The sequence below is a fragment of the Pelodiscus sinensis genome, chromosome 19 (assembly GCF_049634645.1).
Source record: "Pelodiscus sinensis isolate JC-2024 chromosome 19, ASM4963464v1, whole genome shotgun sequence".
Lineage (NCBI taxonomy): Eukaryota > Metazoa > Chordata > Testudines > Trionychidae > Pelodiscus > Pelodiscus sinensis.
In genome coordinates, this window is record NC_134729.1 from 20,548,154 (window position 1) to 20,570,586 (window position 22,433).

Genomic DNA, 22,433 nt, shown 5'->3' on the forward strand with positions numbered 1-22,433 from the left:
TTTTTTCGAAAGAACAAGTGTGCTATTTCGGCATCCCTATACCCCTCGTCTCGCGAGGGTTACGGGCTGTCTCAAAATAGGGCGTTCTTTCGAAATTTGCCACTATGTAGACACGAAACATTTGAAAATAACCTCTTTCGAAATAGAATCGAAATAAGATACGCCATTTGCCTAGTGCAGGGGTGTCCAAACTTTTTTCAAAGAGGGCCAGATTTGATGAAGTGAACATGCGTGAGGGCCGACCATTTTGCCTGACATTCTTTGAACCATTAAAATTAAATGCAAATTAACTATTTTATGCAAAGTTTATTGCAAACTGCATACTTTTCATTTTGTCACATGGATGACAAATCTAAACAGGTGTTAAATCACTCTGCCTTTCATATCTGAAGGCCAGATGAAAAAAAAATCCAGGAAGCTGAAATATATGTCAGGAACATTGTAAAGTACATTACATATTATTGGTAATAAAGGTTGTCTGTCAACTTTTAAGTTAAAAAAATATGAACAGGAACATAACACCAAGTATACATGTTGTGTCAAATATATTTATAACTGATTTAGACCAACTGACATTAACTGAGATTTTACAATGTATTCATCTCAATACATATGGATTCGTTGGGGGCCATAAAAGATAGATATTGCCAAATTACCTGTGGGGCCGTATTAAACCGCAACACGGGCACGGGCTGGACTTTGGACATGCCTGGCCTAGTGCAAATGGGCAGATCTTATTTTGAGTTTAGGGTGCTGTGTAGAGACGAACAAAAATATATTGTAGCATGAGCTTCCCTGGGTAAAACCCACTTCTTCAGATGAGACTGCGGGGGGGGGAGGAGGGCTGGTATGTGCACGTGCTGTTTTTCACATTGTATTTTCAATAAATGTGGGAATTGCATTTCCCCTTGAAAAAGATCCCATGTGCTTCCTATAAGCCTCACACAGGGCTGCAGAGGTTCACCCTCCATAGCTGCCCCAGGGAGCAGGGCAAGCAATGGGGGGGGGGGGGGGGTTCAGCATCCCCTGGAAGCTGATCCCAGGCACGTGGCATGCGCCCCAGCAGGTCTCACGTGGACCCGCCTCAGGGCCAGGCGTCTGTTGGGGGGGGCAGGAGCGCTACATGGCCCCGCCCACCCCCTGCTGGCGGCAGGGCTCTGAGCCGCTCGGGGTCGGGCAGCTGCGGCCTAGCTAGAGACAGAGGAACAGCTGGTCCCCATGGCGACAGCAACTTCCCCCAGCAGCCCCCGCGCCAGCCCGAGGACGCACGCAAGCGGCTCGCGTGTTGCATGCTGGGATGTAGGGTCTCCGTAACGTCATCGCGCCGCTACGTGGGTCCCCCCCCCCCCGTGGCTGCGAGCAGGAACCCGGAAGTGTTGCCATGGTGGCGGCTGAGGTCCTGCTCAGCAGCGTGGTCTCGGTGCTGGAGTCGTATCGGGGCCGCGACCGAGTGGTGCGTGGCACGGCACGGCGCGGGGCTGGGGAGGAGTCCGTGGCGGCAGCGGGGATAACAGGGGAGGGAGGCGCTGTCGTGGCTCCCCCCCTGGGGGTGGGGTTCGTGGGGGGGGGACACTGTCTCGGCCCCCGTGGGGGTGGGGTTCGTGGGGGGGGACACTGTCTCGGCCCCCGTGGGGGTGGGGTTCGTGGGGGGGGGACACACTGTCTCGGCTCCCGTGGGGGTGGGGTTCGTGGGGGGGGACACTGTCTCGGCCCCCGTGGGGGTGGGATTCGTGGGGGGGATATTATCTAGGCCCCCATGGGGATGGGGCTCATGGGGGAGGGGTTCATGGGGGACATTGTCTCGGCCCCCATGGGGGAGGGGTTTATGGGGGGGGGTGCTGTCTCAGCCCCCCCAGGGCCAGATGAGTTTACAGGGGGTGGCATGTGGGAGATACTGTTGCAAGTCGCTGCCACTGCTCCATGTCTTGGCTGCTTTCTCTACCTCTGCCCCTCAGATCCGCACCCTGTGCTATGGCTGCCAGCTGGCTGGGGGGGTCCTGGCCCGGAAAGGCCCCACGGAGTCAGAGATGGGCAGGAGGCTCTTGGCTGTGTCGACCCAGCTGAGTCACTGCCGGACGGTGCTGCGCCTCTTTGATGACCTTGCCATGCTCGCCTATAGCTGCCAGTATGGGCTGGGTGCCAAGGTAACCAGCCCGCTTCTGCCCCAGCCCTCAGGTATGGGTGCCTGAACCACACACCACCACAGGAGGAGCAGGCCTGTCCACCTTCTCCCCTGGTACTAAAACAGGCAGACCTGCCCCTCACTTGTAAGGATCACTTTGTAAACATAGAGCTATCTCATTAGCCATCTTCAGCGCTCTCCTTAAAACTCTTCTCTAGCATCTTCTTTGCCCTTAGCTCCTATGGGAGCATAGGCCATCAACAATTTCTTTCCAAGCCTCTCTCTTCTCTGGCATGCTGCTTACAAAACACTTGCCAGCAATTAGTTCACTGGAGAGATGAATAAGACTGGGACTCTTCAGTTTGGAAAATAGATGACTAAGGGAGGATATGATTGAGGTCTACAAAATCATGCCTAGAGTAGCGAAAGTAGATAAGGATGTGCTATTTACTCCTCATAAAAAAAAACCACCTTAGGTGTAACCAAATTAAATTAATAGGTAGCAGGTTTAAAACAAACAAAAGGAGGTACTTTTTTCATGCAACACATAGCCAACCTGTGGAACTCCTTGCTAGAAGATGTTGTGAAGGCTAAGAGGGTTCAAAAAAGAGCTAAATAAATTCATGGAGGATAGGTCCATCAATGGCTATTAGCCTGGATGTGCAGGGATGGTATCCCAAGCCTCTGTTTGCCAGAAGCTGGAAATGAGAGACAGAAGAAGGATCACTTGATTACCTGTTCTGTTCATTCCTTCTGAGGCACCTGACATTGACCACTGTCAGAAGGCAGAATACTGGGTTAGACAGTCCTTTGGTCTGACCCAGAATGGCCATTCTTATGTTCTGACACCTCTCTCTCTCATATTGACCAATGTCTCATTTTTTCCTTGTCAGCTGTCTCTAGCTAACGATGCTTATCAGAATCTTAGAATGTAAGCTCCTTGGGGCAAGCACGTTTTTGTTCTGTCTCTACAGTGCCCTCCAGAATATACATGATAACAATGGCAGCCTCCAGGGCTCTCATTCCCTAAGTTTCCCATCAGCTTAAAACATATTTTAAAAAAACAACAATAAAAATTGGGGTGAGAGCAAAAAACTTGCTGACCTTTGTGGAAGCTCCTACAGAGATGTCCCATGCTGAGTTCAACTGAGCGTCCTTACTGGATATGTATGCATCAGAAACCGTATGCAAGATCACTGCCACAAGCTGGGAATAAAATACAGGATATGTTAGTGATGTGCTTTGTTTTCATTCTCTGTCCTTAGGAAAAGGCTAAGCATCTCAGAGCTGCAAGGAAGCTGGATTAGCCACACTGTAGTGTCCAGTCTAACCTGTGATGTTTATGCAAGAAAGCAACCAGTGTTAAGTTCTTGTCTGTCTCTGTGCTACAGGAAAAAGATGCCATTGTCCGCTGGCTCTCTGTCCTCAATAACCTGGCTGATCAGCTCTACTACCCTTGTGAGCATGTAGCATGGGCTGCTGATGCTGATATTATTCGCACAAGCTCACACAAGTGGTGGACATTAAGCACAGCTTTCTGGGGGCTCTCCCTAGTCCTGGGCATCATACGGTAATGTTCACTAGATGCAGCTCTTAAAAGGGCATAAGGGGAATACTCTCTCTGCTTCTGGAGCCTGGCAGAAAGGCTTACTGGGGCCTTTCTTAGAGGCTTCTGGCTGCTCCTGGGAGCTGGGCAATGATAGCACACTGGTTTTCGATTATCTGCTAACTCCGTTGTTACTGTTCTGGAGTTCTAGCTCCTCCTGAGAATCAGAAACCTTGGCATCCATCTTCGTAAAGGACTGTAGATGTATGGATTTGTAACAGGCATCTAGAAACTAAGAGGGTGCTGAGTGATCCTAAAATACAGTGCTAAAAATGGTGCTAGCTGATAATCACCTCTAATGACTTACCAATATCCTATTACAGTATTGCTAAATAATCACAAGTCTTTTCTAGTCCCAATACAGCCCCACCCCACAGGATGAACAAATAAATATCTTCCATACCTCCACATATTCCTCCTGTAGTAGGGGAAAAGGGAAACAGAAATTTGCCAGGTTGAGCTAAAGCTGTGCCTTAAAAGATGACCTGCAAAATTGGGGGGGCGGGAAATAAATGGGACTGAGACACTTCTTTGGGGGCTGCCTTATAATGAGTGAAGTCCTCAAAGATTTTAAGTTTTCTTCATCTTCTGTTTTATACTAGAAATTCAGTTCTTGTCTGTGTTTGTGGGGTTTTTTTGGTTTGTTTTTTGTTTTAATCAAGGCTGAGCTGACACTTCTGCTGTTTCTGAAGTAAAAAAAAATAAGTAGAATTGCCCTGCCTCCTCTTCTTATAATAAAACCCTTTCAAATGGCTTTCTTTTTTCTCTGACACCTAAAGGGCGCACATCCTTCCAGCCACATCCAGTTTGTAGTCTCCTTTAAGTGAGCTGTTTCATAGTTATACTGTTTCTCCCATCTAATGAAGCAGCAAATGTGGAAAACAGTTCAGTTTCCAACATGAACAAATGAGGCCAACTGGGAAAATAAGGAAATCCTGAAGTTAGAGCCTGCCCTTCTGTTAGCCAGATGTTTAGCTTGTGAAAACGATTCAGTTATAAAACAAATTGAATTCTTACTCTAAAATTTTCTCAAGCTAGTTTTGCCCCATTTTCCTTTTTTCATCCTGCTTTAAGTGAATCCTCTGTGTTTAAGAATGAGTTAACTTTCTGCTGTCACCACTTAAGAAAGTGTTCTTGGTGTCATGGATAGTTCTTTAAAAACATCTGTTTTAATGTGTAACAGCAGTCAAAGAAGATTGCAGAATGTTTAGGAGCCATTAGGAAAGGGGTAGATAATAAGATGGAAACTATAATTCCGCTTAATAAATCCATGGTACACCTGCATCCTGAATACTATATGCAGATCTGGTCGCCCCATTTCCAAAAAATACATATTACAATTAGAAAAAGTACAGGGATGGGCATCAGAAATTATTAAGGGTATGAAACAGCTTCCCTATGAGGAAAGATTAAAAAGACTGGGACTGTTCAGCTTGGAAGAGACAACAAAATAGGGATGCTAAATATAATCAACTAATCAATTAGTGGACAAGCAGGGGACCAGCAGTGGGGTTTGCTCCTGGTCCTGGCAGCTAACCCTGCTGTGGCTCTGCCAAAGGCTCTTAATACTTTTAAAGAGCTAAAGGGCAGCAGGAGGGAACTGGCGTGAATTGGGAATCAGCTGGCCCAGCTCTCGCTGGGTCCCCACCACTGCACTTCTGATTTTTAAATGTATTCAGTGCCTAACTCTTAATACATTTTAAAAGAAGAGTCACAGCATCTGGGACTGTGTGAGAGTCAGGAATCAGCTGATTCCCAACTCGCACCCGGTCCCTGCTACTCCCTTTTGTGGAGATGGGGCTGGGGGGAACTGGCTTTTAAGCCAGCTCCCCCCAGCACCGACTCTTGCTCGGCAGCAAGGCAGGGGGGAAGCAACTAGTTGAGGAACTAGACAACTAGTCACTTCTATCCCTACAACAGAGGGTGGGATATGATAGAGGTCTATCACATTGTGAATGGTGTAGGAAAAGTACACAAGGAAATGTTATTTAGCCCACACATAACACATATGCTAGTCACCCTCAGTAAAATTAATAAGTTGATAGTTTAAAACAAACAGCAAGAAGTACTTCTTCATACAATACTAGGTTTGCCAATTTTGGTTGGACTTATTTGTGGAGGTTTCATTACATGACATAGTTTAATGAAAGATTATTAATTCCTGGAGATTCCAGGACAGTCCTGGGGAGTTGGCAACCCTTTGTAATGCAGAGCCAACCTGTTGCCAGCAAATGATGTGAAGGCCAAGAATATAACAATCTAAAAAAATTAGATAACATCATGGAGTATGGTCCATCAGTGGTTATTAGCCAATATAGCTAGGGAATGCAGGCCCATGCTCTGAGTGTTCCAGTACCTCTATTAGAAGCAGGAAGTGGGTGACAGCGAATGGATCACTCCATAACTTGCCTTGTTCTGTTCACTCCTTCTGGAGCATCTGACACCAGCCACTGGCTAATTCTAGGATACTGGGCAAGATGACCCATTGATCTGACATAGTATGGCTGTAATAATCGTCTTGTATCTAGTGAAATCAAACTTTCCCCATTATTCTCCTTCCCCCATGGAGAAGGAAAGACTTCTGTTGTTATAGTCAGGGTCTGAATCCCTAATACTTACCCATCAAACCCTCATCTAAGATGGAGCTACATTAATCTGTATAATTTTAAAAAGGTATTTTTTATAAAGATGGAGTGATTAGCTTGAACATTACTCCAACACCTTTCTTCATATAGAAGCCACCTCAAAATCTCTCCTCTGTAGGGTTAGGGTTGGGGCTCTGTAGGGACCAGGCAATTGTTTTCACTGCATGAGAGAGGTTTTTTTTTACTGTCCCTCGCCATATGTGTTACATTATTTAGAAGACTAAAGTTTGGATAAATGTAGAGAAATTTGTATCAAGCTACAGTTCAGAGTTCGGTCTTGATCACACTGGCAAGAAAGAATTTGAGCTCTGTAGGAGAAAGAAAGAGCCTGAATCACGGGCCTGGTGCTTGAATCAAAGTAAGTAAGAGTTATACTCTGAGTAAGAGACAGGCCGTGTCAAAAGCAAATGTTTGCCTGCAAGTCAGTGTCTCCCAGCACTAGAACTGCTAGCAGGGATAGAAGCATGTGAACTATGTAAATACATGCCACCAGGACAGTACAGGGACACCCAGCCGAATACATGATAAAATAGTTGGAAACGACAAGAGTGTAAGCATAACAATGGGCAGAGAATGCTTTGGAGGAAAGTACAGGGGACGTTACCAAATGTGTCATTAGTGCACAGGATGATACGTACGATGTGTATCATAGATTGTTCATCTCTGTCCATAAATTTAGGGTACCTCGAATTAATTATTTGGCCAGCCTTGGGGCGATAATTAAATCCATACTATCGACTGAGCCGGGTCTGTTGTTCCATGTACAACAACGTACGGGTTCGCAGGCCATCTGGTTACCAACACCTATTAATATACTTCATTCAACAATAAACCTGACTCGGGTGTCTTCGTATCTTATATGAATCTGTGGTCTTTGGGGGCTCTCATGAAGTCTATTATGCTAGCTATCTGCGCAGAGCTGGCATGCTATCCTGAGGGAGCATACAAAAATGCACGCAGCCAAATGTTTATCATCATAGGATGTCACACCAGTGAATCCTGAATTTACTGTATCGCTGTCCTGAACTACTACAAGCTCTAGAGAAGGAGAGCACCATACCACTTCCAATCTAGTTTAGGATGAAACCTTGTAGCTTTTCATGGTTGTGGAACTGTGTTTTTCCATCCCTGTAGGCAATAAAACCTGTTATAACAAGGATGCTCTTACCCATGGCAAAGTCCAGTGCTAGCATTTGGTGGTTCTTAGAAAAAGATGGGCATTCAGGAGAGAGGGTGTCAGAGTCTTTCTTGGTCACAGACAGGTTGGACTCTTATCGTCATCTGTTTTGTTTTCAGGTCTCTCAGAATTCTGTTTCAGCTAAGAAGAAAGCTGAGAAAGCGTACTGGGTATGATTTCTGTCCTATGTAATATTGTTTTAACACATACTGCGTCTGAAGTAGTTCCTCTGGGAGTGACATTATTTATTACAGGGATGTAAAAATGCATTTGAAAATGTAGCCATGTAACCATAAAAATCTTAGCGGTTACGCGTGCTTGGGGCTGCCCAAGCAAAGCTTCCCTGGGCATGGGACCAGAGCTGCTTTGTTGTGGGCTCTGCAGCTGGCTTCCGGGAGCCAGCTTGTAACCTGGGGAGGAGGGTGGGTTGGCTGTGCCCACCACAGAGGGTGCTGCTCTGGTGGGCCATGTGGGGCTGGAGCAGCCCCCAGCCCAAGGCGGGCAGGAAGGTATTCCAGCCCTTACTGGTTAACCAGAACCAGGAAGCCTCACCCGTTACAGGTGAGACTTACTGGTTAACTGATTAACCTTTTACATCCCTAATTTATTACTTATCAATCTCAAAAGTGGAAGCCTATACACAGAAACTTGGTTATTGATAACTGATCAGATAACATTTCCTGAGAAGTTGCTTCTCAGTCTCTGTGACTATATTTATGCCCAGTACACTTTAGTATTTCCTAAATCCTGCTGATCTCTAGTCTCATGGGCTTCCCAAATGTAAATGTGAATCAGGAGAACAGACACAGCTATTGCCGTGGATCCCAAATGAGCTAGAATCAATCTCCTTATGACATATCTGATACTCTTAAGTAATGCTATACCTTTGAGGTTAGTAAGATATAGGGCCAAAGTAGATGTCCTTGTGATGAAAGAGCAGATGCTCACATTGCAGAGGTGAGGTGAGGTAGAGGTAATACACGTCACTCTGATTCAGTGTTACAGGACTGGAGAATAACTGCTCCAAGCAAACAGACATTGAATTCTCAGAGAAAAGAACAGGCCGTTTGAACTGTTCTTCAGCAAAAAACTTCCAGGATTTGTTGCAATAATTTTGAATCTGTCAGGCTGATGGTGCAAGGCATGGCCAATGATAGACTTACAGATGTAACCACATCCTCCTGTCCATGATTGAATCATTTGTTTCAATACTTTTTTCTCTCTGAAAGTCATTGCACATTCCATGGGTATTTCAGGTATGTGACCCTAGTGGCAGACTGGAGGATGGATAAGTTTCTGCCTCTTTCTCTCCACAGTGAGTCCTCGGAGCAAAGTCAAAAGGAAATGGATGCCCAAGTGAAATGTGAAGTCTTGAGCATCCTCAGCAGCGTGGCAGATCTCTCCAATGCTGTCCACTGGTTGCCTCCAGGATTTCTTTGGGCTGGACAGTTTCCTCCATGGCTAGTGGGTCTCATGGGGACTATATCGTCTCTGATTGGTGTCTACCAAACATCCGTAGGGGCAGGTTCTGGGGCTGTGTGACCCATGGTTTCAACTTCAGAAGGCTAAGTATTTTGTGGGTAGAGTCTGAATGCTTCCAGTTATGGATCAGTGTGGCTCAGTCCAACCTGTAATTAGAATGTGATTAGAGGGGCTCTTAATGTAATCAGTTAAGATTAATGTTTTTATGACTTCCTCATCAGAGCAAACATTTTTAACTGTATCCTCTGTGTAAGGAGAAATTGCAGCTGTGATTGCTATGAGGGCAGATGAAATGGTGATTACCATTCAGAGCAAATGGCTTTGAGGTTTTCCAAAAGATGGGAAAAATTGAATTAGGGACAGCAAGTGGCGTCTCATTTTGTCCCCACAGCCACATCCCTGTTGTCTTGAACATGAGACAAGTCTGGAAACTCACTATGGGGTGGGGAACTGGACATAGTTATTGCTTGTGAAGCTCAAAAGAGAGAATCTACAAGCCTTAGATCCAGCTCACCCTCTTTCTCTGATCTGATTACGCATTCCTGTGAGATGCCAGGAAGCTGTAAAGGAGCATGCCAGATACCTATCAGTTTCCAAATTGCCTTTTCCAGTGCCGCCACAGTAAGGGGCACCTGCTCTGAATTGGGTTTTGTTTGCTTGTCCTCTGTCTATGGAAGTTTCTCTCCTGTTAAAAAAAAAACAAAAAAAACCCCTGGTCCTAGTCCCCCCAGATCAGAGTTGCTAGCTACAAAATAGAAGCAGGTGTTTAAAGGGTCTGTTTTTGTGACAGTCTCTAGACGGCTCTTTATGGAGCCATGGTAGAAATGGAGACTTTTGTGTGTATTTGGTCAAGTCCATTTTACCTTCAGATGGTGGCACATGGAGCATCAGCTGGAGGACGGAGTTTTGCTCTTCTGTCAAGGTCTGTCTCAACCTGATGACTTTCTTTTAAAAACATGATCAAATACATTTTAATAGCCTTTTAATGGCTCAATTGAATGAATGCGAAGATCAGAGCTTGCACCAGAGATTCGTTTTATAATTATTTCCCTGGCAGAGCCAATAATAAAGGAAGTAAGCACTTTGACCAGTAGCCTGAGGACGTGATCGTTATTGTTCAGAGCTAGAGAAAAACATTTCTAATCTCGCTTTTGCTGGTTTCAAGCTGCTCCAAAATACCTTGGGTGGAGCTGTACTGTGTTAGCTAAACCTGCCTAAGGACAGGTGCAGCCTATCCCTTATCTAACCTTCCATCACCTCTATGCTGAGAGAGAGATCTTTCGGGGTGTGCTGCACACCTGCTAGTTCTGCGGGGTGCTTACCCTCCTATGTAGTACATTAACAGAATATCAATAAAGTGCACATTAAATGTATTTAAAAACTGGCTGATAGATCTCAGCATAATTAATGGGAAATCCTTATCCATGGGGGAATTTCCATTGGAGCTCACCCAAAGCAATTCAACAGTTTTGTGTGTCAGCTGGAAGTAAATATAAAATCAGTGCAGACGACACAAAGGGTAGCGTAGTGATAAAAAATTCTGAGAATGGGGCACTCACATGGAATGATAAACTGGGCCCAGTCACACAAAATGCATACACATCTCAAAAAAAGGAATGCTGGCCATACTTGCAGACTGGACTGAAGTCTGGAAAGCAATGGCTCTGAAAGAGATTCGGGGGTCATTTTAGGCAAGCAACTGAATCTGAGCTCCCAGGTCAAAGCTGTGTCAAAATGGTCTAATGTGGTCCTTGGATGGGTAAACAAGGGAGTAGTGTGTACCCAAGATTTTTTATCTCCATGTACAGCTCTGATAAGACCAATACTAGTCCACTTCTAGCATCAATATTTTAAAACCTGGCAAGGGTGCAGAAAAGAGCCACAGCATCGAAATGGGTGCTGGAACAAATGCTGTAGAGAGAAAGAAAGAATTCAATACGTTATTGAAAAGAAGCCCGAGAGGTGACTTGATTACAGTCTACTTCACATGGGCTGTGTCTAGATTGGCCACTTTTTCCGGAAAAGCAACTGCTTTTCCGGAAAAACTTGCCGGATGTCTACACTGGCTGCTTGACTTTCCGCAAAAGCACTGACGATCTCATGTAAGATTGTCAGTGCTTTTGCGGAAATTCTGTGCTGCTCCCGTTCGGGCAAAAGTCTTTTTCCGAAAAACTTTTGCACAAAAGGGCCAGTGTAGACAGCAGAGATTTGTTTTCCGCAAAAAAGCCCCGATCGCGAAAAAGGCGATCGGGGCTTTTTTGCGGAAAAGCACGTCTAGATTGGCCACGGACGCTTTTCCGCAAAAAGTGCTTTTGCGGAAAAGTGTCCTGCCAATCTAGATGCGCCTTTCTGAAAATGCTTTTAATGGAAAACTTTTCCGTTAAAAGGATTTCTGGAAAATCATGCCAGTGTAGATGTAGCCTAGGAGAAAATACCAGACATGAAAGCAGTGGTGGGCAACCTATGGCCCCTGAGCCACATGTGGCCCATCGAGGTTCTATGTGTAAGCCACGAGACAATTTATTTACCATTGCCCACGTGCAGGATTACCAGATTCCACTGTCAAGTATCAGAGGGGTAGCTGTGTTAGTCTGAATCTGCAGAAGCGACGAGGAGTTCTGTGGCACCTTAGAGCAGTGGTCCCCAACCTTTCAAGGTTGTCGGGCGCCAGGGGGCGTGGCCGTTCCCCCGCCAGGGGGCGGGGACACTTGCGCCCCGGGTGCGGCCCCCCCCCCATAGCCGCATGCCCGGGGGCGCTCCCCCCGTCCAGCGCCGCGCGCCCGGGGCCGGCGCTCCCCCCGCCCAGCGCCCGGGGCCAGGCCAGCCCTGAGCACCTGGCGGGCCCGCGGGCACCGTGTTGGGGACCACGGCCTTAGAGACTAACATTTATTGGGGCATAAGCTTTTGTGGGCGAAGACCCACTTCATCAGATGTGTGGTCTTTGCCCGTGAAAGCTTATGCTCCAATAAATCTGTTAGTCTATAAGGTGCCACAGGACTCCTCGTCGCTTTTGCAGATTCCGCTGGTTTCTGTCCATGTAGTTTTTTTCCAACCAGTATTATTAAAGTGACACACACATAAAGCAAAGGCATGTGAAGTGAGGGGCCCGCTGATTGCACACAGTATTGACTGAGAGCTGTGTGCTCTCTCTGCACCTAATCAAAGCACTGCTACAGTTCAGTTGGCACCCCCTGCAAATTCTAGGTACACAAGTGCAGTTAGCAAAACTACCCTATCTTACTAGCCTAGGCTGCCCAGCACTGCACTAAAGACTCTTTAGCGAAGCAAGGCAGAACAAGAACCAATGCTTGAAAGCTGAAGCCAGACAAATTCAAATTTAAAATTAGAAATAAGGAATGATTAACCATTGGAACAGGCTATCAAGGGAAGTGGTGGGTTCTACATGACTAGCTGTCTTCAGAGCAACACTGGTTGCCTTTCTGAACGTTATGCCCAGATAGCTGACTTGTCACAAACCAGTTCTAAAGCCATATACACAGAGAGGCATTGGAATTACAGTTCATTCACAAATTCAATTCTCACACTGATAACCTCCTCAATCGAGATAAAGAATGGCTGGGACATTATCAACCTAACATTCAATGAAGGTGCCAACAGCTCTTTGTCTGTGTAGAGTCTTGCGTTAGTACCCTTCCTATCTAATTGCTATCCTATGATCCTTATCTGCTTCGTTTAACTATCCACTCTTTACGTGCTTATAGGTTACCAGTTCTGCCTACTTGTTTTTCCCTTTGATATTTTCATGCCCGCTGCTCCTTGTTTCCGGCCTCCTTTTTTTTTCCTTCCCCCCTCTCCCTTCTCCCCTATTTATTTTGGGTCTGCACATCCATCAGATGGTCTCCGGTCATCTGAAGAAGTGGGCTGTGCCCACAAAAGCTCATGATATCATCTACATGTTTTGTTAGTCTATAAAGTGCTACCAGACCATTTGGTGTTTTGAAAACTATGAGTTAGCGAAACATGTTACTGGGCTCAGCACAGGGAAACTGGGTGAAATTTGACAGTGTGATATCCAGGAGTGCAGACTAGTAACACACAGATGCCACTATCATATACCAGCCTTCCAAAGAAGTTCGCCTCCAGGGTTACATTTTCGGCATGATTGCTTATCAGGCTCAGCCTGCTGCCGTGTGATGACAGGCAGGAAGGAAGCACATTTCTGGACTTGGCTCAACACTTGCTGTCCCTGACTGACATGAAACAAAGCCTCCGGTCAAGATGCCAAACTGCAGCGCATCAGCAAAGGAAACACAAGAGCTTTGCCTGGACGAGGCTTTTTTTCCTTCCCCTGCCTGCATCGCTGGTGTCAGACCTTCCAGTGCACTCCAGCTGGATGGGTAACCTTAGTAACCCTGCTGTGGGCCAGCATTGTTGCCTTGAGATGAGGGAGGGGAAGGTGGCACCCTCTATACTTGGCTGCAGGTGCTGGACAATCACATCAGCGCTTACTCTGTTACGATAAGATTGGCCAATTTATACCATTCATGAGAATATTTTCCTGCTGCTTTCTTGTGGACATGATTGCTGTGTCCAGCAGGGGGCAGCAACACAATGACACACATGGCCCCACAGTATGCTAATATCTTTATGGCTGACCTAGAACGTTTCCTCAACTCCCGTCCCCTTTTACTCCTTCTCTACTTACGCTACATCGATGACATCTTTATGATCTGGACGCATGACCAAGAAACACTGGAGACATTCCACAGAGATTTTAACAACCTACACCCCACCATCAATCTCAGCCTGGATCATTCCACATGAGAGATCCATTTCCTGGACACCACAGTACAAATCAGCAATGGAAAATTAGACACCACTCTCTACAGAAAACCCACTAACTCATATAGTTACCTACATGCTTCCAGCTCCCATCCAGCACACACCATACGATCCATCGTCTATAGCCAAGCCCTTCGATACAACCGCATCTGCTCTAATCCCACTGACAGAGACCAGAAACTTCAGGATCTCTACCAAGCATTTATAAACCTCAACTACTCACCCGGAGAAATAAAAAAGCAAATTGAAAGAGCCAGACGAATACCTAGAAACCATCTACTTCAAGACAGACCCAAGAAAACCAACAATAGAACACCACAGCCCCCAACTTAAACCTGTCCAACACATTATCAATAAACTACAGCCTATACTGGAACAGGATACTAAACTCCAAGGCTACATCTAGATTGCATCCCTTTTTCGGAAAAGGGATGCAAATTAGACGTATCGCAATTGCTAATGAAGCGGGGATTTAAATCTCCCCTGCTTCATTAGCATAAAAATGGCTGCTGCTTTTTTTCGTCTCTGGGAGACAGACCCACCTAACCTCAAGATGATTCTTACCAACAACCACAGAACATACAACACTACCACCAACCCTGGTACCTTCCCTTGCAACAAACCCCGTTGCCAGCTTTGTCCACATATTCACTTTGCTGATACCATTTTTGGACCTAACCAAGTGAGTTATAAGATCAAGAACACATATTCTTGCTCATCCAGAAATATAATTTATGCTATCATGTGCCGAAAGTGTCCGTCTGCTATGTACATTGGACAAACGTCTCAGACACTTCGCCAAAGGATCAATGCCTACAAAACAGGTATTAGATAGGATCACAAAGAAAAAGTTTCTTGCCATTTCAACCAGAAAGGACATTGTCTCAACGACTTGATTACCTGCATCCTGCTTCAAAGACCTTTTAAGACTACACTGGAAAGAGACTCCTCTGAACTGTCATTCATGCTTAAATTCGACACTTTACGCCTAAGTTTGAACAAAGACTTTAATTATCTTACCCATTACAAAGATAGCTTCCCCAGTTATCACCTCTAATATCATTAGCTCACAGACTTTTACCTCCCCCCCCCATAGCCCTTCTGTTCTGAAATTTGATTTGTCCTTTTCATATGTGTTCATTTTTTTAATTGTATCCTTTGGTATATAGGGTTGCGACAATTTTCTTCCACTATTTGATCTGAGGAAGTGGGTCTGGCCCACGAAAGCTCATCACCTAATAAACCATCTTGTTAGTCTTTAAAGTGCTACACAGTCCTGTTTTTTGTTTCAGCTACACCAGACTAACACGGATACATTTCTATCACTATTCTTCAATGTCTCACTATAGCACTGAGACAAAAGGAAAAACTGTGTAGCACTCTAAAGACTAACAAGATGGTTTAATAGGTGATGAGCTTTTGTGGGCCAGACCCACTTCCTCAGCTCATATTCTGCAAGAGAATTGGTATGACCATATATACCAGAGGAATACAATGAAAAAAATGTATTCCTTTGGTATATATGATCATACCAATTCTCTTCCAGAATATGATCCGAGGAAGTGGGTCTGGCCCACGAAAGCTCATCACCTATTAAACCGTCTTGTTAGTCTTTAAAGTGCTACATAGTTTTTTCCTTTAGTTTTAGCAAGAGCAGACTAACACAGCTACATCTCTATCACTATAGCACTGAGCTGAGGGGAGAGCAGATTAGACATGCTTGAAACTAGTTTGGTTTGGGTGTCTGGAGTCCTGATACGGAGCCGTCCTGAAATTGTAAAGTCTACTCTCTGAATTAGTTTTGGCCCCAATGCCATCTGCTTCACCAGCAAATGAAATTGCAGGCAGCTGGTGCTTGCTCCAGCTAACGTTCTCTAAGTATGCTCCCGTGAGTTATTTGAACTGACTGGCCAATGTCTCTCTCCATCATAGAAAGAGCCTGAGAAACAGTATCCGCTTTCCCTTTCTGCAACAGCCATGGGGACTTTGTGCCCAATTAGCCTGTGTTCTACTGCATTACAGGAAAGCTGGGCATGTTTGCAGTGTCTGCGAGCTATTAGCTGGAAGGGCTGGGTCAGCCGCTCTGATCCATACATTGCATTGCTGAGCATGATGGCTCAGCACCATGACTCCTGTGTTTATGGACCTTTATCAGTGCGGCCTAGTGAACATCAAAGCAGCATCTCTGCTCACGGAGGAAAGCCCTGTCAATAAACACTCCGCACAGCAAGGTAACAACTTCCTGCTCTGAAACCGCAAGTGGAAGGGGGTCAGAGGCCATGCAGCTTTCAGGTACTGTCTTCAAGGCTGGGGTTCATGAGTCCGTTTGTGGCTCTGTTAGAGCTGTAGTGACACAGTGCTTGCCAGGGTGTGGCTCTCAAAGCACTTCCCCAAGATGAGGTGAATGTATTGTGTATCCCCAGTTTCCAGATGGTGAGCCATATTATTTCCTTTACCTGTAAGGTAGTGTTGCACTGCAAAATAGTCTAGAGGGAGTGCAGTTTCACATCCGTACAATATGTGCCCATGACAGTGGCTGGTACACTTCAGTAGAAGTGCCTTGGTCAGGCCTGTTGGCAGACTCTGAGGGTGAAAAACCCACTAGTCTGTGTTTAGGGTACAGCTGCAAGGCAAAGGCCTGACAGCAGATGTCGCAGCACTTGGAGCTACAGACACAAACTCTCACTCCAGCAGTAAGACAGCCGTATAGACGTTTTGGCTTGGGGTAGACCTCCAGCACTCAAGACCTGGGTCTCAGAGCCAACGCTGCAGCTCTCACTGGAACATTTAGTGGTAGAGCACACGCCTCTGGCTGTAGATCAGGGCGGTGAGGCCTGTTCCTGCGGGTTTGGGGTTTTTTTTTTCATGCACTGTAGCTGTCGCTGAGCCAAGACTGTTAGTGTGTGGCTTGAAAGGGCTCCAAGCTTTTGGCTACATGTTTACTTAAAAGTTTGCTGCTGGGGAGACAGGCCGTTCCTGCTTCAAGAGCAAAGCGGGGGGCACCCAATGGAAATGGTAGAGGCTTAAGAGACTGCAGGAACAGCCTTTGCTCCTGCCCTTCCTCTCAGCTGTGAGGCCTGGGCAGAGCACATGGGCAGACCTCTGCAGGGAGGGTGCAGGCTGGCTGCGGGTGACATGGCTAGGATGCAACCCCCATGCCTGGGCTAGGCTGGCTTTTAGCAAGTCACCCCGGCCACACCCAGGGCCTCACAGCGCCGAGGCCTTACCCAAGCCTGGGCAATGAGCCTGGTTGACGAACCGGCCTCCCGGCTTTGAGGCAGCTTCTCCCAGGCCTGCCTGGCACCCGCCCCACCTGGCAGCGCCGGAGTCACCGCGCGGGGAGCGGCCGCCCGGACTCTGCGGCCACCCAGTCAGCTGGGCCCCTCCAGCTGGGCAGGGCGTGGCGAAGCCGGTAGTCGGGCGCCGATTGGCTCCTGGCCCTGCATCTTAATGAGGGGGCGGGGCAAGCGGCTGGGGAAAGGACACGAGGCGGCGGCGGCAGCTGGCAGAGAGCGAGCGCGTCCCGGGGCGGCGGTAAGCACGCGGGCCGGAATGGGGGGGGGGGCAGGTTGGGGGGAGGAGCAGCAGCAGCAGCAGGGGGGGGAGCAGCAGCAGCAGCGACCCTCCCCCCTCCCCCCATGGCTCCGGTGGCCGGGCAGCGCTGACCCCAACCTCCGGGCTGCTGGGGGCCCCAGAGCTCCCCGGACCCTCCCGGCTCAGCTGGGAGCTTGCCCCGCTCGGGCAGGGCGGGGCTCTCCATCCAGGGGCCCCCGCCCTGCCTGCCCCACGCTGGCCACAGGGCTTGAGGCAGCGGGACCCGACGCACCCTCTTGACCAGCGCGAACGCGGGCGCCTGACCTGAGTTTCGTCCGGTCTCAGCTTGCTCGCTGCGGGACCGGGGCTGGGGATCCCGGAGTCCCGCCCAGCCCCGCCCGTCTTAGCTACGAGTAGCGTTGGGGCACTTCCGTGCAAAATGCATTTGCTAGGAGGGCTCCCCGGGGCTGGCGGGCCGGCCGCTTCCTGGCTCCCAAGCCCTGCGTGCCTGCAGCCCTTCCCTCGCCCGGCTGCGCGCTCATTGCCCGGCTGTTCTGCCCCGGAAGCGTCCTAGATGACACAGCTGAAAAGCAGCTGGGGGGGGGGGGGGCTAATGGGGAGTGGCGGCTTTGATTAATTCCTCCTTTGTTTAGGCAGGATCCAGGGGCCTGGTTCCCATCACTCTGCCATTGAAGCAGAACAGCCTCTGCCCATTAAAAACGTAATCATTAACATCAGTACAGCCCCTCCCCCCCATGGCTCCTGAGCGGCCTGGGGGTACTTGTGGGGGGCTTGTCCTGTTCTTCTGGGGAAGGGTGGAAAGAAAGATGCAGGAAGGGGAGGGTGCCTGCTGCCGCGGGCAGGGGGCGGGAAGCAGAGGCTTTGCGGAAGTGTGTCTAGTTTACCTCACAGGGCCCTTTTCCAGCTGCACAAGATGCAGCTAGAACTTTCCTTCTTCCAGGGCCAGCCCCGGGTACAATGAATGCTGACCCCAGCCTGGGAGTAGTTTGCCACTGCAAGACAAATGTCATTGCAGCCAAACTGCACAATTTCCCCTCTGTGTTAATTCCATTTCTTCTTGGACCACCTTACTAAACCCCCTTCCCCCAGCCTTCTAGCTTTGCCCCAGGCACCGTGCTGCCGCAAAAGCTTCCTCCAGCTGTGGGCTTTCCCGGAGCGGACCTGGGGAGATGGGGTGCTGAGGTGGTGGCCCATAAGCCCACTGGCGTGCTGCTAGGGGAAGGCAGGAGAGAAAACCAGAGGGGGTTCTGTTCGTGAAGCCCAGCCTCACGGCTCTTTCCCTTTCAGACTAGCCCCGCTGCCATGTCCGTCAGCCGCCACGAGAACCGCAAGTCCCGCTCCAGCTCCGGCTCCATGAACATCCACCTCTTCCACAAGCCGGGCCACGCCGACAGCCTCCTGACCCAGCTCAACCTGCTGCGCAAGCGGCGTCTCTTCACCGACGTGGTGCTGCGGGCGGGGAACCAGGCCTTCCCCTGCCATCGGGCCGTGCTGGCCTCCTGCAGCCGGTACTTCGATGCCATGTTCAACGGGGGGCTGAAGGAGAGCAGGGATGCGGAGGTCAACTTCCACGATTCCCTGCACCCAGAGGTGCTGGAGCTGCTGCTCGACTACATCTACTCAGCCCGGGTGCTGATCAACGAGGAGAACGCCGAGTCCCTGTTGGAGGCCGGGGACATGCTGCAGTTCCAGGATATCCGTGACGCTTCAGCTGACTTCCTGGAGAAAAACCTGCACCCAGCCAACTGCCTCAACATGCTGCTGCTGTCCTACGCCCACTGCTGCGAGAGGCTGCTGGAGCTGTCCTGGAGGATGGCGCTGGCCAACTTTGCGGCGCTCTACCAGACAGAGGACTTCCTCCGGTTGCCCAAAGACAAGCTGCTGGAGCTGGTGGAGAGCGAGGAGCTGGAGGTGGAGGACGAGAGCCTGGTGTACGAAGCCGTCATCGGCTGGATCCGGTACGACTTGCCCCAGCGGCATGATGACCTGCCCGAGCTGTTGCGCTCGGTCCGCCTGGCCCTCCTGCCAGAGTCTTATCTGCGGAACCAGGTGGCCACCGAAGAGCTAGTGACCAGCCACAAGCTGGGAGGGGAGATCGTGGCCGACGCGCTGCGCTGCAAGATGAAGATCCTTCAGAACGACGGGCCGGTGTCGGGTTTCTGTGCCCAGCCTCGGAAGGTCAGCCAGGCCCTGCTGCTGCTTGGGGGCCAGACGTTCGTGTGTGACAAAATCTACATGGTCGACCGGCAGACGAGCGAGATCATCCCGCGCACCGACATCCCCAGCCCTCGCAAGGAGTGCAGCGCCTGTGCGCTCGGCTGCAAAGTGTACGTCACCGGGGGCAAGAGCTCCGAGAACGGCGCCTCCAAAGATGTCTGGGTTTACGACACTCTCCACGATGAGTGGGCGAAGGCCGCGCCCATGCTGGTGGCCCGCTTTGGCCACGGCTCTGCCGAGCTGGGCCATTGTCTCTACGTAGTTGGCGGCCACACGGCGGTAAATGGCTCCTTCCCGGCTTCGCCCTCCGTCTCGCTGAAGCAGGTCGAACACTACGACCCCCAGATGGACAAGTGGTCCCTGGTGGCCCCTCTCCGGGAGGGCGTCAGCAACGCTGCCGTGGTGGGGGCCAAAATGAAGCTGTTTGTCTTTGGGGGCACCAGCGTGAGCCAGGAGAAGCTGCCCAAAGTGCAATGCTTTGACCCTGGCCAGAACCGCTGGACGGTGCCTGCCAGCTGCCCCCAGCCCTGGCGCTACACGGCTGCGGCAGTGGTGGGCAGCCACGTGATCGTGATCGGGGGCGACACGGAGTTCTCGGCCAGCTCTGCATACCGCTTCCACAGCGACACCTACCAGTGGTCCAAATTCGGGGACGTGACTGCTAAACGCATCAGCTGTCAGGCGGTCACCTCGGGAAACCGGCTGTACGTGGTGGGGGGCTACTGCGGGACTCAGCGCTGCAAGACTTTGGACTGCTACGACCCCTCCTCCGACACCTGGAGCAGCGTCACGACCGTGCCCTACTCCCTCATCCCCACCGCCTTTGTCAGCACTTGGAAATACCTGTCTGCCTGAGCCACGCCCCGGGACTGGAAAGGTAAGTCCTCCTCGGGCAGGGCGCAGGAGCAGACGGGTCGACGTTTCAGGCTGGAGATGCTGGCCTGGCTTCTCTAGCGAGGGCTGCTCACCGGGAGAGGGGAACTCGGATGTTTTCTGCCTCGCTGGCAAACCCCCGTGTCTGTAGGTGGCGTGGAAGGCCCCTATGAGGGAAGGAGGCTGGAGGGCAGCGGAGAGGAGGGCTGTAACTGGAGCAAGAGAGTGGCCCATCCCATGTCTCCGCACTCCTCCAGACTAAGCCTCCAGGGATTGCAGATGGCGTTGGTTGGCCCCAGTAGGGGACACCCTGGCAAGCTGATCGGCACATTCTTGTGCAACAACTCCCAGGCTGGCTGCAGCTAACCGCAGGGGCCAAAGATAGAGCTTGTTGCCATAAATGAGACTGTTTTAGCACAGACTCCTCCTCGCGGTGCCTGGGTCAGTCTGCCAGTGGCACTCAAATAGCCATCCCTGGGGGGACGGGAGAGCTGGTGCCAAAACAAGATTACAGCTGGAAGTTAGACCCCGGACTGCTTGTAATTGCATTTGTAAGACAAACCCTGTCTACATATAAACACAGAGGCTCTTCCTTCTAATTATCCTCTGGCCCCATTCATGCCACTTACCTCCTCCTGCCCGAGCTATTCATTTTAAGGGTAAGAGGAATTAACCCTTTCTGGGCACTCGCTGTGGAGTTAGTGCCAAAGTGGGACAGATCTTTCGGCCTTTTATCCTACTTCTTTTACCCATGATGCTGTGTCCTTGCGTCTGAGTTTGTTGGATACAGCCAAGTATTTCCCATAGAACCCTAAACCAGAGAGGACATACCTTGTGGATGCAGGCAGGCTTGTGTGGACCCACCCTGCCCAGTGCTAAATCGGTAATGAAAGGGGGTGGGTGGGTGGGTGGGTGTGTGTGTGTGTGTTTCCCCTTCCCCTCCCGCTCATAACCAGGGCTGCTTATCTACTTGCCCATGGCAAATAGATTTCAGCCGGTTGCCCCGTTCACCGGTGGTTCACGCGTGCGCAGTGCGGGGCTGGCGAGTGGTTTTCGCCGCAGTCGCCGAGCCCTGCTCATAACTAATGCAGCAAGCCCCAAAGGGCTATGGCACGGCCCTGGCACAAGTTAAATACTGGCCTTGCCGCAGCTGGTCCTGGTTTGAGACGAGCGTTCTCACCACCGCCCCTTTTGCGTTACAGGTTTCGCCAGGAGCTGTAGGTGTCAGGTGCCACCGTGCCCGCTTCTCACTTCGCCACGCGTCCACGCGGAGGACCCGGGCAGGCGAGCACCACCCCTTACGTCGGCGTTGTGAGGACTCGCAACTCAGCCCTCCCATCCGCAGGAGGCGTGTAGGGCAGGACGGTCCCCTTGGGTATCGGACACCGGGTTGCACAGTCGCAACGCTTTTGGAGGGCTTCGGATTGATTCTGAAGAGAGCTTAAGGGGCAAAGCTCCAGCATAGCTAGCTGGCCGGCTCTTTTGAGAAGGTGGCAGGGCAGGTTTTCCAAGGGACGGGTTCCGTTTCCTTTGCAGACATTGTCACTTTTTTCAGCTCAGGCACTGGTCCAAGAAGGGAGGAACCCTTTGTGTTCCCTACAGCTGCCTCGTGCTGTCAGTAACAGTCGCTGTCACCAGCATCTGCAGCACTGTGAGCAGCAGGTGGTTGTTTCACAGCTCGGGGTGAGCAAGCCAGTATTTCTGATGGACCTGTTGTCCGCTGGAAGGGGCGGAGCTGTTTCTAACTGGCAGCAGCTGGCCACCGGGTTCTGATGCTGCTCCAGTGACAAATGCACAAAATGTCTTACGGGGTGTGAAGGGCCAGCGAGCTGGTTTGCTACAGTGTTTTTTTTTTTTCTTTACACAGCAGCCTGGTGCTGCTTCAATAAACCTTAATAAAACCCACTGCCTCCTGGGTGATTGCACAATCAGCTGCACACCTGATTAGGGTGT

The 22,433-nt window shown here is 49.8% G+C and overlaps 2 protein-coding genes across 13 annotated transcripts in view; one reads left to right on the forward strand and one right to left on the reverse strand.

Moving 5' to 3' along the window:
• SAXO5 (stabilizer of axonemal microtubules 5) overlaps positions 1-17,920 on the reverse strand; it is a 37,966-nt gene extending 20,046 nt beyond the window's left edge. For 5 of the 9 annotated variants that reach the window (XM_075902952.1, XM_075902951.1, XM_075902946.1 and 2 more), the window contains exons 1-2: positions 8,435-8,867; positions 3,227-3,328 (exon numbers count right to left, since the gene is read on the reverse strand). The gene's annotated coding sequence lies outside the window, so the exon portion shown is untranslated. Of the gene's footprint in view, positions 1-3,226; positions 3,329-7,541; positions 8,868-17,693 lie in introns of those variants that run through there. The other 4 variants (XM_075902949.1, XM_075902948.1, XM_075902947.1 and 1 more) reach the window with 2 other exon arrangements.
• PEX11G (peroxisomal biogenesis factor 11 gamma) lies at positions 1,306-22,385 on the forward strand. Of its 4 annotated transcripts, XM_075902941.1 has the most exons (5): positions 1,306-1,453; positions 1,956-2,144; positions 3,514-3,692; positions 7,670-7,720; positions 8,867-10,125. In XM_075902941.1, the coding sequence occupies exons 1-5, from the start codon at positions 1,382-1,384 to the stop codon at positions 9,090-9,092; spliced, it is 717 nt and encodes a 238-aa protein (XP_075759056.1). In that variant the 5' UTR covers positions 1,306-1,381; the 3' UTR covers positions 9,093-10,125. The 4 variants fall into 4 exon arrangements, with proteins under 4 accessions (XP_075759056.1, XP_075759057.1, XP_075759055.1 ...); XM_075902942.1 differs by lacking the exons at positions 3,514-3,692; positions 7,670-7,720; positions 8,867-10,125 and adding exons at positions 18,678-20,484; positions 21,683-22,385; XM_075902940.1 differs by lacking the exons at positions 1,306-1,453; positions 1,956-2,144; positions 3,514-3,692; positions 7,670-7,720; positions 8,867-10,125 and adding exons at positions 17,244-17,369; positions 18,678-20,484; positions 21,683-22,385.
• Positions 22,386-22,433: the final 48 nt, after the last annotated feature.